We start from the raw sequence: 15,127 nt of genomic DNA, 5'->3' as shown, positions 1-15,127 counted from the left end.
TTGTCCAATATATATATATATATATATATATATATTAAATATATATAAAATAATTATACGAATTAGTTTAGTTTAAACTATTACCAAAAATGTTAAAACCGTGACCGAACCAAAAATTTATAGGCGGTCCAAATTGACCAAATCATTTACACCAAATTTATTTGATCCAATCTCAAATGATTTGGTCAGTACAAATTATATGAACACCCCTACCTACCCCAACCCAATCTCTCTCTCTCTTCTCTTAAATTTATGGGAAATTTACATGGTATACTAATTTTTGCCATTTTTTTACAAAAATACTGTGAGGCGGTATTTTTTACTTTTTTACTGTGTTTTTTTATAAGTTTCATACTGCAGTATACTAGTTAAGTTTTCATTGGTATTCTACTGGTGTTTTACTAGTATTCTACTGTTGTTTTGAGTTGTTCTGCTTTGTGTTTTACTGGTGTTTTATAAAAATACAGTATTTTTGAAAAAATTTCCATGTGACAGTATTTTTGTAAAAGTTAACTCAAATTCCAGTATTTTTGTAAATTCCCATTCTCTCTTGATAAGTGTTTTATGATTTCCTATTAAGCTCTCACTAAACTTTTCACTGCAAATCTTTTTTTTTAATTATTCATTCTACTTTTAAAAAAAAAACAAAGAAGTTCGTAAATGTAAATTTTTTTGAACGGCTGTAATGTAAATACTAAATACACATTTGAAAAGCTTTTACTTGAAAAATTAAAACAAAATAAGATATTATTTTGAAACTCAAATTCCCAAAATATTCAAACATAGGCAAGAAGAACCTGTGTTTGTATATGTACAACCCATAGCAGCATTGCTACAAGCTACCAGTGCCTAGATGGGATATTTACCAATGCCAATACTAATATGAATGTGCCTTTTAGCATTTCTCAAAAGTAAAACTAGCAAAAGAGATCAATCATTGGTCAAAAACTTCAGTCACACTCACCACATTATTATAGTATAGCATAGTATGACACGAAAAGAAAAAAACAAATCAACAGAAATAATAAAGTAGACAACTAGAAAAGAAAGTGTACTCTTTTGAGATATCTATTACAGGGTTTTCAAAAAAAAAAAGAGAAGACAATGATAAATAAACAAAAATGAAGCCTTTGTTATCTTATGATTCTCATTACTAACATTGCTGCTGCTGCTGCTTCTGTTCATTTCATACCACCTTCTGTTATCTCTGTAAAAAAAAAACAATAATCATTTGTTTTCCATTATGAGCAGCTGATAATTGAACATCAACAATTTAAATCTAAACAATGCATGCCAACTAAAATTAAGAAAGATAAAAATAAATTCAACTTGACCTATTGAACTCGATGCTAAAGGGCACCCATGGTGCCTAGTAACACGATGTGTAATATCGATATTGGTGTAACTTAATATTGAGTCCCACTTGTTTTACTTTTATAAATATTATAAAAAATCGCTAACCAATTATGGTACTAGCAATGCTCGTTGAACTCGAATAAAAAAGAAACTTGAAGATTCATTTTAAAGATATGGTAATCAAATTTAAAGATAGTTGAAGATTCCTCTGACAAAATCTTACTTCACAAATCAAATCCAGTTGACTGCGAAAGAAAGAGCTAAGGCCTTGAAGAATCAGCTAACAAAATCTAAAATGAGGAATCAAATACACTAATACAGCTATCAACGAAAGAGAGACTATTACTTTAACTAAAATTAACAGACCCCTAAAAAAATCAAACATGATGAACTGGATCAATTCAACAATGAAAGGAAGGCTCCCATTTTAAACAAATTATAAGATTTGAAGAATCCACTATAACAATTTCAACATCAGGAACCCAATCCAGTTAAAATGAAATAGCCATGCTCAAATATTAAACCCTAAGAGAATGAGGAGCAGCAAGCAGTACAGTACTCCTTTATGCGTGATTGTGTATATAAATTATACTAACACAGTTCTATGTCATATATTTGCTTGTATTACCCGATAACCATAACAATGCTAGGTTACAAAGCCTCAACACCATGCATCAATATATGCAAAACCTTCTAAAGACAAGTGTACTGATGGATTACTAGAGTCAGTAACTACCACTTCCTTACAAATCTAATTATACCGAAACCAATATCAACACATTGTTTATCTAAAGCAGAAATCATTGTAAGTGAAATCAACACAAAACTAGAAACACGGGTCAATAGAAATAAAGTAGACAGCTAGTAGTAGTAGAAAAACTACCTAATCAAGCTTCAGCTTCAACTGGCTTATCTTCCACATCAACTGCAGCATCAGTTGCAGCCTCAACAACATCAGCATTTTCAGCAAGGGGCTGTACTTGCTCGTCCTCGGGCAGTGGTTCTTCAACGTAATCATTCTCAAAAGCATCAGTAGGCACTTCATAAATTCTAACTTGAGGTTTAGAAGGATCCTTCACGAGAACATACTTGCCCTCTTTCAACTTCATACACAAATCCACAATAGATTTCACAATGCCCCACATGTTTGAAGTGTTGAGATTGATCTGAGCTGCAAACTCTTTCGGTTTGTATCCAACAACAGCCAAAATGACATGATTGAAATGATCACGAGGATGCACCCTCGAAACATATCCCAACTTCATCAAATCTGCACTGGCCAGAAGGGCTTGTGCAGTCCATTTAGCTAACTTATTAGCGTTGTTCTTAAGCTCAGTAGCCAAAACCGCACCCCTCTGACTCTCCAACTTCTGCCTCCAATCACCAGAGTACTTGTGATCGAATTCATTAAGAGCATTCAAGGTGAGGAAAGATCTCTGCTTGTTGACCTCAACAACACTCTGAACCTCGCATCGAGCAACAAGATGCATGTTCTCATCAAGCTTCCACCTTCTGTATCTGTAAGCCACCGAAGCTACCTCCTCTCCTTCATTAGCAAAAGGATTAGGCTCATCAAAGGTGACCTTATTACCGTCCCTAACCAAGACTTGCTGAGAGAAATTCTGGTTGATATAAGCAGCCTCAACACTCAAAGAATAGGCAGAATTGATATCATCCTTAGCCTCGGGCAAAGGCTCCTGAGAGGTCTCGTGAACAGAAAGCAAATCAAGCTGCGACCCATCTCTTTTATCGAAGAATAACTTGTTCCCAACTCGCTGGATCACAATATCCCATGAATACACAGACCTGGGCGCGCACATAAGAGAGGACAGAATAGTGTCAGTAGCAAAGACTGTGGCTTTATCTTCATTAGCAAGCCTTCGGATAATTGGGTCATCAGTGGTTGTGACTTTGAAGAAATTCCTGTTCTTGAACCTCTCAAGACGGCGCTCGTTCTTCGGAGCAGTACGATCGAACGACCGGTCATAGAATTCTAGGCCGCCACAGAGAAGAAGGTCCTCTGGCTCGGGAACAGTGAAGGAGAGCTTGGAGAAAGTTGAGAAGGGAATCTGCTCGAGCATATTCCACTCCGGCTGAATATCCACAGACGATTTGAACACAGCCGCCTCACGCCTAAACTGGTTGACATTGGACCTGTTATTGTTGTAGTGACGGTCACGGCGTGCACGCTCCTTCTCGGCCTCTCTCTTCCGTGCCTCGACCTCCTCGTCGCGTCGCTGAGGGAGCTGCCGTTGCTGCTGGTACCTCCACTTGGGTCCGAATTTGGGGCGCGGAGGAGGCTTCCCGTCGACCAATCTGAAGGAAGCGTCGTCGTCGGCGTAACCGGGGAAGGAATCGTCGTTAGAGAAATCAAAGGCTGAATCGGAGGGTTGATTCTTGGGCCTGGACTGGTTGTTGAAGTTTCTGGTCCAATCGGCGATTCGGCCGATTTTGTCAGAGCGAGAGAATGGGGCAAAAGGAACGTTGAGAGGGAGGTTAGAGGAGGCGGCAGATGTGGAGGTTGCTTCCATGGGACCCCAGCCATCTGGGTTGAAAGGAACCACTCCCACCTCGAATCCGCCGTCAACCATGGCTGTAATCACTCTGCTAGGGTTCTGCTGTTGGTGAGGACTGAGGAGGTTGTCGTTGTTTAGGGTTAGGGTTATGGAGGGGACTAGAGAAGAGAAGAGAGTAGACAATAGAGATAAAACTGTCACGTGTCTTGCATGTGATAACTATCATTCCTCGTTCAACAAACTATAATTATTATTATTATTATTATTATTATTATTATTATTATTATTATTATTATTATGGTTAATTAGTAATTTTTTTTTCGAACTTTGACATGTACTAAATTGTGTCTTTAAATGTTTTTGGCTGTTAGAAATTTCTCCCAAACTATTGAGATAGTTAAATTTAAAGACTTTTGTCTAATTTCATTCAATTTTACTGTTTCAGTGATTGTTTATGTACTAAACCATGCTCCCCAGATTTTGATATCTATCAAATTATGTCCCTCAAACTGATATGTACTAAATTATGTTCCCTGAACTTTCATCATAGTAGAATATTTTTACTAAAATTAAACAAAAGTCCTTAAATTAAAGAATCTCAATAGCTCAGGGAGAATTTTTAACAGCCAGAAAAGTTCAGAGGACACGATTTAGTAAATGTCAAAATTCGGGGGAAAAATTACTAATTAGCCTATATTATTATTATTATTATTATTATTAAAAAGAATAAAATTTAGTTGATGGGCTGCCAGCTAACACAGAAGCCCAACCCAACCCAAACCCGAAAGCTAACAAACCCACAATTTTCTTTTATATGACAAAATTTTTTATTATATATAATAGGGTGTTTGCGGTGCTGGTGTAGTTTTTGATTATTTTTTCAAACCAATCTTCTAAACTATACCAACACCATGAAATTAAAATATTGTTGAAAGCGCATTGCAAAAGATGGTGCGGTGCGGTGCGGTTTTTGTGGTATCACCAATAAATAAAATATCACAAATACAATTAAACTTGAGCCACACTTGTCAAAAATACCATAAGATTTGAAAATAAATATGAAAAAAAATAATTAAGTTTAAATAATATAATAATTAATGGACTTTGGATTGGACATTCACATATTGGACCTAAATAAGTATAAAAATCAGTATTTTATAATGTGCGATGCGGTATGATTTAAACCGCATATTAATAATCCAAAATCGCAAACTACACCACACCGCACGGTTTAGGAAAAATTCAAACCGCAACCGCACTACAAAGAATTTCAAGCCGCATCTTTTTGTGGTGCAGATAATTTGAGCGGTTTGATGAACACCTTTTATAAGATCATCTCTAATGCAAAATATAAATACTATGTTAAATTTAGCACAATAAATAAATAAATTTTATATTTAGCACAATATTTGTTATGTTGCTCCAATGCATAATAACATCTTAAGAAGTATGTTGGTCTAAAAAGTAAAGTATCATTAATTACAAATAATAAATTAAATATTTTAAAAAAAAAACTACTAATGGAATATTGTAAATATATGTATTAAAGTATTTCATTAACATTTAATGGCAAAAATGTAATTAAAAAAGTAGCATTTATTGTGTATCAAATTTGACACAAACTACATCTTATGTCAAATTTGGCCCAATATTTAGCATGTGCTAAATTTGGCATAACTTATGACACACTATTGGAGAAGCTTTTTATTGAGAAGTGCTAAAAACTAACAATACACCACCTATTTAACACAATATTAGAGATGCTCTAAGGATAAATAGTCACATAAGTGCTAAGGTGGCGTTTGGTAACACTTTTTTAATCAGTTTTCTGTTTTTAGAAGTAGAAAAGTGAAAATATTTTTAAAAAACATGTTCTATAAAACTGTTTTTACTTTTTCAATTTTATAATTAGAAATCAAAATTTTAAAAACAAAAAAAATTACTTTCAATATTTTTTTAAACAGTTTTTTTTTTCTTAATCAATCTTTTGGATTACGACCAGACCCGTACCCAAATCCCCTCCCCACGGCCCTGGCGCTGAACCCGACTTTTGACTTGAACCCGAATCCGACCCCGGACTTAGATCCGACTTAAATAAAATCAAAAAATAAAAATAAAAATGAACTTTACAGAACACACTTTTGTTTTCTGTTTTTAAAATTGAAAAACAAAAGTGGTTACAGAACGCGTTTTTGTTTTTCAAAAATAAATTTTTTAAAAACAAAAATTTTACTCTCATTTTGTGATTAAAAAATTTAAAAACAAAAGTGTTACCAAACGGCACCTAAAAGTTTTGAGTTCGACAGTACAAATTTTATTTTAAATTTATTAAAAGAAAATTTAAAAGTAACTAATATTAAATGTTTTCATCGAGAATAATTTAAATTTTAGACCTTATATATGAGCCTTATTTAAGACAATAACAGAATATATGACGAAATTGGAAAAAAAATTACAGTTTTAAAAGACAAATTTTATTTACACCCCAAAAATTCTTAAAGACCCCCCATTTTAATTATTTTTATTTTATATAAAATTTATATCTTTAATTGTACTAAATTTTTTTTTTTTTTTCAATTCATATTTTAAAAAAATATACCTATCAAATAAAAATAAAATATATTTTAAATATTATGACAAAAAAATTAAAATAAAAAATTATATGAAATTTTCTTAGAAAAAAATTAAATATATATATATATATATACATGAGTTAGAAAAAATGGCAAATGCTATTTGAGACCCTGTGTTTTGCAAAAGTTACTAATTGGACATTCTATTTTGTTAAATGACAAAATGAACCCTATATTTTCTAAAATGGTAAAAATAGGACCTTGAGCTCAATTTTCAACAATTTTATTTTTTAATTTAACCAACTTTAAGATAATTTATAACGCGAACAGATACAGAATATGTAACCTGTTTTGCCATAACATCTCTAGATCATATTATTATTAAGTTTTATTTTGACAAAAAATCAGTTCAGGGTTTCATTTGTATAATTTTAGAAAATACAAGATCTATTTTATCATTTAACAAAATAGAGGGTCCAATTGGTAACTTTTGTGACACACAGGATCCAAAATGGTATTTACCCTAAAAAAATTATGAAAATAAAATCAAAATAAGTATTGAAATTAACATAAATTAATGTGACGAAAACATTAAAAAAATATTAAGAGTAATTTTTAAAAATTATTTAAGTTTATATTTTCTTTAATAATGAATGGGGTGTATTATTTATCATTTTATGGGGTACAAATAGAATTGAGGAAATTACACTCCATACTATTTTTATATTGTCCTCTTTTATTTTTATCCTCTTTTTTAAAGTCTATTATTTTTACCTCTTTTTTTAAACATTATACCAATTTTGCCCCTGTCACTTCAAGATACTCTCCATGTAACTCTCTTATGTCAGAGTATTTTGGGTACAATACATATAAAAAGAGGTATGTTTCAAATAAATATAAAATTAAAGGTAAATTTGATTAATTGATTAATAAAGGTATTTTTCAACTTACCACAATAGAATTCCCCTTTTAAAAATATGAGGAAATTATACTGTATACAAGCCCGGCCCTAAGCTAAGACGGACTAGGCCCACGCGTAGAGCCTACTAATTTTAGGGGTCCAAATAAAAAAATACATTTTAAAAAATATATATAAAATAATTTTTAAAAATACTATTGATTTTTATAGTAAGGGCTAATTTTTTTTTTTTTTATCTATGACTCATTTCAATTTTGGATCGGCCTTGAATGTATACCATTTTTTATTTTTTATTTTAATTCTTACTTTTATTTTATTACTCCTTAATTTACATCGAGTTTTATAAGTCATAATCTTATTATGTGTATTAGAAACTCTAATTTTAATAAGTTATGTAATGTTATATTTGGTACTTTGATTATAAAAAAAAAAAAAAAGTATTTATAAGTTATATTTAGTAAAAATTTGGTAAATACCATTTTGGACCATATGTTTTGCAAAAGTTACTAATTGAACTATTTATTTTGTTAAATGATAAAATGGACCCTGTATTTTTCAAAATAGTACAAATATAATCCTGAATTAATTTTTTGTCAAAATAAAATTTAATAATAATTCGATCTAAAATTGTTATGACAAAACTACTTATATTTTCTAAATCTGTTCTGTGTTAGGAATTATTTTTAAATTAATTATATTAAAAAAAAATACTCACAACCTTATTTTTACCATTTAAAAAAATACAACATTATTCATTTTATTAAGAAAATAGAAAGTATAATTAGTAACTTTATAAAACAGTCCTATTTAACGGTAAAAAAATTATTAAAATTATTTGATTTGATTTTTTTTTTTTTAAGAGAGAGTGGTTTATTACTTTATTTTGTCTGGCGCCTTTTTCGTACGATGGAGGAAAGAACCAATCTCCGGCTTGGAAACGAGGTCAAAATGCAGTCGAATCACCAGTTCATGACGTCTGAGGATCATGGTAAACTCAGAAATTTGATTTTCCTCTGTAATTTCAATCCGTATTTGTCAAAATCGGTTATCATTATCAATTGGGATTACTTAAAATGGTAACTATTGTTTTCATTCATTATTGCCTTCTTTTTCATTTGTTTCAAAACTCCATTAACAACACATTTTCTCATACTCTTAACCCCATACTAAAGACTATTCTCATTCCAACATAAAACATTTCAGCAGTTGGGAAGCTTGGAGAGAAGTTATTGAATTGTTTTAAGGTATTGACACATCTCAGGGCCTTCAAATTCTTGAGTTGGTTATTAGTAAAGGTTTACTTACTTTCTCTTTTGTGTTTTATGGCTCTTAATAATTATATCATATGATAATAGAAGAATTAATTTATTGTGTTGCATTGCTGTTTATGTTTTTTTTTTAGTCTAAGAGTAGAGACTCTACTATAATGTGATTACTACTATTTTATCTCTGATAGATTTTTTACTTTTGACAATAAACTAATATGAACACTAACATTCTAATTTGCAAAGTATGCACTTGAGAAAAGTCTGTTCTGTTGTTGGGGTTCCTTGGAAATGTCTTACTGCATTAGTGAATACTGAATAGTCAACTTTAGCAGTCCTTTTTAATTTTATTACTGTGATTAATTGGGTGAAACCATAAAAATGAGTGCTCTTTATCTTTTGATTTTGTATGGAGGAAGATGTTGTATAAAAATAGGAGATCATTATGTGTTTGGTGCTGTTAATAGTAAGTTATATTGAGCTAAATTGTTCTTTTTCTTCTATCTATCCATCACATTTGTTTTGCAAATAAATTTTGGACTTCAAAACTAGCATGTAGCAATGCCTTTAATTTTGAGATATGTGTAATATGGCATCTCATGGCCTCTTTAATTTCGAGCCGCAACCTCACAACCATACACACATGTATAAGATTAAGAGCTAAAGGATAGTTTCTTTCTAGTTCTCCCTTTGAACTGTGCCCAAGAGAGATATGGCATGAGCTTATTAGCTTCATGAAACTTCCATTTCTCCACAAAGCAACAAACCTTTCATTGTATTCCCATCTGAGTAATTAATGATTGTATAAGTATGCATTGCTTCTGAATCTTTATATTTTCATTTCATTAGAGATATCTTACTAATTTGGTGAGACTGCTTTATGAACTGAAAACCTCATGATTAGCACTACCTGCAACTTTTGAGTTTTAGAATATATTTACATGAACATATGAATATTGCATCTGCTTTGGAATTTCTTTTCCTTATGTTTTTATAGGTTATTCCTTTTAAATGTTATTCCTTTGCATTTGTTCTAGTATTGCTGGTATGTTTAATTGATTAGATTTTTGTTTAGAGCAGTATTCATGTTTTCATGCTGTTACTTAAAATTGTTAGTTGTTCTAACTGTACTTTTGTAACTTGTGTTGCTTACTCTTGGCTCTTGCTGTCCATCTCTACGATATATATAAATTATATCCTTTAACTCTTTTGATCATATTGATCAAGAGCTTCTTTCTCTCATTACTTTCTAAACATTTACACATACTAGTGTTTGTGATTTTTTTTCTCTTTTTTTTTCCTGTATCAGCGGATTTTGTTTCTTAATATGAATGCTGGATATGATCTGAGATATATAAATGTCTCTATTTATTCTCATTTAATGGATTATTAGTAGTTAATAGTTAATAGGGTATCGTTTTTTCTCCTTTTTTAGTGGAAATACATTTTCCCCTTTTTCAAATTTATTCCAACTTCTTGTGTGCAGACCCAAAAGAAGCAAGAGAAAGGGTTATCTTCTTGAACCATGGCTAGCTTTAAGTTTGTCAGGGTTGTTGGGAGTGAAAACTCAAAGATGCAACTGGTAAACATTCTTATATCTATAGTTTCTTTCAGATTTTTCCTCCAACTGTTTTGTTATATATTAAATAAACAATAATAATCAAATTGTTTTTTTTACTTAATATATGTATTGAAACTTGTGAATATTGAATGTTTATGCATCAAATTACTTTCATTCAAGCATTGAGAAATCATTTGTTATGTGAAAACTCTTTCTCTTGTGCACATGTTTTTCTTTATTTTTATTTTTCAATAAATGTGCCATTTCTAACTATACTGGTTGTGATTCATGTTTAGGCTCTTCCAATCAAGTTTGTAAAATTGTATGGAGATTCATTGGCCAGTTTTGCATCCCTTGTTCTTCCATGTGGCCATACATGGAAGATTGGTTTGGTTAGACGTGATAACAAGATATTTTTACAAAAAGAGTGGCCAAAATTTGTTCAACATTATGGGATAATTAAAATTAATAGTCATCTACTGATATTTGATTATAGAGGGAATTCAAAGTTTGATGTTTCTATAACAGATGAAACTTCATGTGAGATAGATTACACTCACTTTCCTTTCCATTCTGATGGGAAGAAGATTGACAAAGCACCTGTGATTCGTTTAACATCAAGTGAGGAGTGTTCTTCTAACTCGGATTCCGACTCGGTTTCTAACTCGGTTTATGAAGGTAAGTAAAAACTTGAAATATCTTAATATGAAATATAATGAGAAATAGAGTGTTAAAAAATTTAGGCAATTTTGGAATTTTTTATTCACTTTTATGTTTTTCTTATATATTTTTTATTTTTTATAAAAGTTGTTTTTATTTTGAGATTATGCGGCTATTTTTATAAAAGTTTTTCTATTTTGAGGTTATGTTGTTTCTATTTTTATAAAAGTTGTTTCCATCTTGAGGTTATGTTATTTCTATTTTCAACGTGAGTTATTTATATTTTGAAGTTAAAGTGTTTTCATTTTCAATGCTAATTATATATGATTACATTTTTATTGTAACCATCATGATTATATTTTTTTAAGTCATTAGATTACTATTAAATGATTGTGATTAATTTAGAAATTAAATAAAAATAAATAATAAATAACTTGTAACCTGAAAGTAATCTAATAATTTATTTCCTAATAAAACTTTAATTAAGATTAATTATATTTTAAAATTAAATCAATTATAATTATTAATTAATTTTTTACAATTTATTACTATATAAGGATCTTTTAGCAATTTATTTTTTTGTACTTAAATTATTTAAAATTTTATAGCAAAACTTTTTATAATTTAAAATTATACATATATAATTTCATAATTAAATTTTATTATACTTGTAATCTTAATTTTAAATTATTACACTTAATTATTTAATTTTTTTATTAAAATATTTAAAAAGTAAAAAGTGAAATAAGTTGAAGAATTTTTTAGAAAAAAAAAATGACTGCACTTGTTATCGATTTACTAGTTTGAGGCCTTATACTTAGTTCATCTAATTATAACAAAATAATTAAATATCATTTAAAAATAATTAATTATTTAAAAATTTATTATAAGAAGAGAATTTTAATTTGTGTCAAAAGAAGTTTAATTTTTGTAAAAAAATAAATTTTATTCTAAATATTATAATGAAATGGCTTAATTATTAAAATAATTAGAGTAAGAATTTAAATATAAATATTAATTGCTAAAAGAGGTCTTGTTAAATATTTAATTAATTATTTTAAAAAATAATTAATTATAATTCTAAAAAAAGAATGTCTACCTATTAATAATCTGAAAAATGTAACCATTACAATAAAAATGTAACCATTGAATAGTCACCCATTAGTTGTTTCTATTTTGAGTTTATATTGTTTTCAGGTTATTTTTTTGTTTTAAGTTAAATTATTTATATTTTTAAATTATTTTTGCTACTAGAATACAATAATAAATTTTTTTCACATAAACTGTAAATGTAATTAAATGTTCGAAACCCTTTTCATGTTATGATCCCTAACTTTGGGTTTATAAAATGTTCTTTCTTTGAAATTTGAATTCTACATAGCAAATATAATGAGTTTTTGAGAGAAGTTTACAATTGTACAATAATATATATATTTGTGAATTAAATTTGATCTTACACTATAAATGAAAAAATCCTAAAAATTTATTGCTTCTGTTTTTTTTATGTAGCAAAGTTTATGATTAGTGCAGAAACTAAAGATGACACACTGAAGAAGATGAAGCAGGGAAAGAGGAGGAGGCATGAAGGACCATATAATAAGTACACATACTAAAGCTTACAAAGAGGCTAGCCAATTCTATTCAAAGTATCCTTTTTTCAAAAGAATTATAAGAATGGATAAAACCGGTCGTTCTTATAATTTGGTGAGTCTATTAGTAGATTTAGCTTACATATTGACTTTCTGAGTTTTGGGATAACTAAAACCATAGTAATTTTTCGGCTAATTAAGATTTTTACTCCCGAATTTTGACATATACCAACTCATGCTCTCTGAATTTTTAAAGTCGTGAAAAATGTCCCTTGAACTATTAAAATTGTTGGATTTAAGGATTTTTGTCCAATTTTAATAAAAAAAGTCTAACATGAATGAAGTTCGAGCGCATGATTTAGTACATGTCAAAATTAGAGAGTCATGATTTAGTAGATATTAAAGTCTGGGGAGTATGATTTAGTACATAAAGAATCACTGAAATAGTAATATTGAATGAAATAGTTAAATTTAGGAAGCATGATTTGGTACATGTTAAAGTTTAGGGGACAAATATCCTAATTAGCCTAATTCTTCTTACTGTTTTTGCAGCGTCTACCAAATAGTTTCATTAAGAGTCATCTTGGATCAAAGACTCAGATCATATCTCTTAAAGTTGGGAGCAGGAAATGGGATGTGAAACTTCTAAATTGTGAGTGTGGCTTCTTTTTTTCCAAAGGATGGGCTGCCTTTCTGGAGGCTAACTCTGTAAACACTGGAGATGCATGCATTTTCGAGTTTGTGTCTAGGGAACAAGCCTCGCTCAAAGTCTCCATTATTAGAAACAATAGAGTTTAGTTCTTAGTGATGATATTATCTTCAGTTTCTCATAAAGTCTATCTTTGTTTATCTTTTAGTCTATCTTCTAAGTCTAACTTTAGCTTTTGTATTAGTTTGAATTGAACATATTTTTACTGAAGTTGAGTCTGTTTAGAGATATTATAGGGATGATATGAGTACTTTCTCAATGGTGTTTGTTTAGAGTTATTATGAAGCTTCTTATATTAGTTACAGCTGTCACTACTATTTGTGGGTTTGACATTATTAATCATGTTCATTTGTTACTTTATTTATACATCCAAATAAGAGAGTTTGTTTTGCTTTTTAATTGAGAAATACATGGTTTGCGTTACATTTTAATTTAATAAATGATATAGAAAACTGGTAACTATCTATGACGTACCTAATAATAATATTGTTTTTAGTTATTGGTTAATTTCTAATGTATATAAGAAATAATTTGAGATTCAGAAAATTTACAAGTACAATAATTTGCAAAGTTATTTTGGTGAGGCTGCATTTTATTTATTCTTAATTATAAAAAAGCATATGAAATGTTGTATTATATGATATCCTAAAATGAGTTTTTCTATACATTCAAAATTAGGAAAAAAAAAAAATGAGTTGGGACTAGATATACACTATGCCACTTTTCCACAAAATGGCGCATTTTTTTTTACTTGACACGTTTTTTAAATATTTTAATATGATTTGTTTTATTGGCATCACACATTTGATTTGTTTTTGTTTATTAATCTTTGAGTTTTTTTTGTTTTTTTTAATTTTTATTTTGCTTAACTAGGGATTCACACAGAGAGAGAATTGGCGGGATTGCTTCTCCCATCCCTATCTCTATTAAGGATTTTAATTCTAATCGGGGATGGGGCGAGAAATCCCCTAATGAGGGCAGGAACGGGATGAAAAATCTCTTAATAATAAAAAAAATTTATAATAAAATTTTTAATATACAAAAATATTAAAATACATAAAAATTAAAATACTGTTATAAATAGTATTAATTATGTGGATGTCCAAATTTTTTATTTATTACCATTAATGTAATCAACATTCCTTTTTTCTTAGTTTCCCTTTCTCTTAGTTTTTTAATATTTGACTCTTGTATGTGTATAAATAGGAGATCACCTAATGGAATAAAACACTCAGAAAATTCTCATCTCTTCTCTATTTTCTTTCTCTAAATTATAATATTACATAATACTAATATTTCATAATACGTTATCAGCACGAGCCTCTAACTAAGGTATGACAATGATTTTGTTATGTGATCTCGAATTGCTTCAAAGTCATGATACACTAAATATATATGTATATATATATACTCATCTAACTGAAACACATTCGAGTTAGCCATTTTTTTTAATGAATTAATATTTATACAATATATGTCTATGCTTATATATATATCTATATAGATGCTTATATATTATATATGTGTGTTGATTTGTTTATCATATTATATTGTTTAATCTTATTATCTTATTCTATATTGTACTATATTTTGCTGTATTTTTTTTTTTCAAAGTTTATGTATATGTCTAATAATTTACACTTTATATTGATATAGTTTTATCCATGGCAAACCTTGCAAAACTTGATTTTGTGGCACTTGATATTTCTGGAAAAAACTATTTGTCATGGATTCTTGATGCTGAAATCCATTTAGATGCTATGGGTCTTGGAGACACCATCAAAGATCAAAATACTGAAACAAAACAAAATAAGGCCAAGGCTATGATTTTCCTTCGCCATCATCTCCATGAGGGGTTAAAATCTGAATATTTAACCGTAAAAGTTCCTCTTGTGCTTTGGCAAAATTTGAAAGAAAGATATGACCATCAAAAAACTGTCATATTGCCAAAGGCTAAGAATGATTGGTTGCACCTGAGG

The 15,127-nt window shown here is 29.4% G+C and overlaps 2 protein-coding genes across 3 annotated transcripts; one reads left to right on the top strand and one right to left on the bottom strand.

Moving 5' to 3' along the window:
• Window positions 1-878: 878 nt before the first annotated feature.
• Window positions 879-4,111, bottom strand: LOC115697001 (eukaryotic translation initiation factor 3 subunit D). Its single transcript, XM_030623901.2, has 2 exons — window positions 2,240-4,111; window positions 879-1,207 (listed from the first exon to the last, which is right to left on the bottom strand). The coding sequence occupies exon 1, from the start codon at window positions 3,945-3,947 to the stop codon at window positions 2,244-2,246; it is 1,704 nt and encodes a 567-aa protein (XP_030479761.1). The 5' UTR covers window positions 3,948-4,111; the 3' UTR covers window positions 879-1,207; window positions 2,240-2,243.
• Window positions 4,112-8,201: 4,090 nt separating this feature from the next.
• Window positions 8,202-13,561, top strand: LOC115698004 (B3 domain-containing transcription factor VRN1). Of its 2 annotated transcripts, none has more exons than XM_061101761.1 (6): window positions 8,202-8,440; window positions 8,537-8,608; window positions 10,116-10,211; window positions 10,487-10,868; window positions 12,381-12,554; window positions 12,992-13,561. In XM_061101761.1, the coding sequence occupies exons 3-5, from the start codon at window positions 10,155-10,157 to the stop codon at window positions 12,461-12,463; spliced, it is 522 nt and encodes a 173-aa protein (XP_060957744.1). In that variant the 5' UTR covers window positions 8,202-8,440; window positions 8,537-8,608; window positions 10,116-10,154; the 3' UTR covers window positions 12,464-12,554; window positions 12,992-13,561. The 2 variants fall into 2 exon arrangements, with proteins under 2 accessions (XP_060957744.1, XP_030481041.1); XM_030625181.2 differs by having other exon boundaries at window positions 12,360-12,554.
• The last annotated feature ends 1,566 nt before the right edge of the window (window positions 13,562-15,127 follow it).

The sequence above is a fragment of the Cannabis sativa genome, chromosome 7 (genome assembly GCF_029168945.1).
Source record: "Cannabis sativa cultivar Pink pepper isolate KNU-18-1 chromosome 7, ASM2916894v1, whole genome shotgun sequence".
Classification (NCBI taxonomy): Eukaryota; Viridiplantae; Streptophyta; class Magnoliopsida; order Rosales; family Cannabaceae; genus Cannabis; species Cannabis sativa.
The sequence above is the reverse complement of the archived record's forward strand: the minus strand, read 5'-3'. Positions and strand labels throughout refer to the sequence as shown.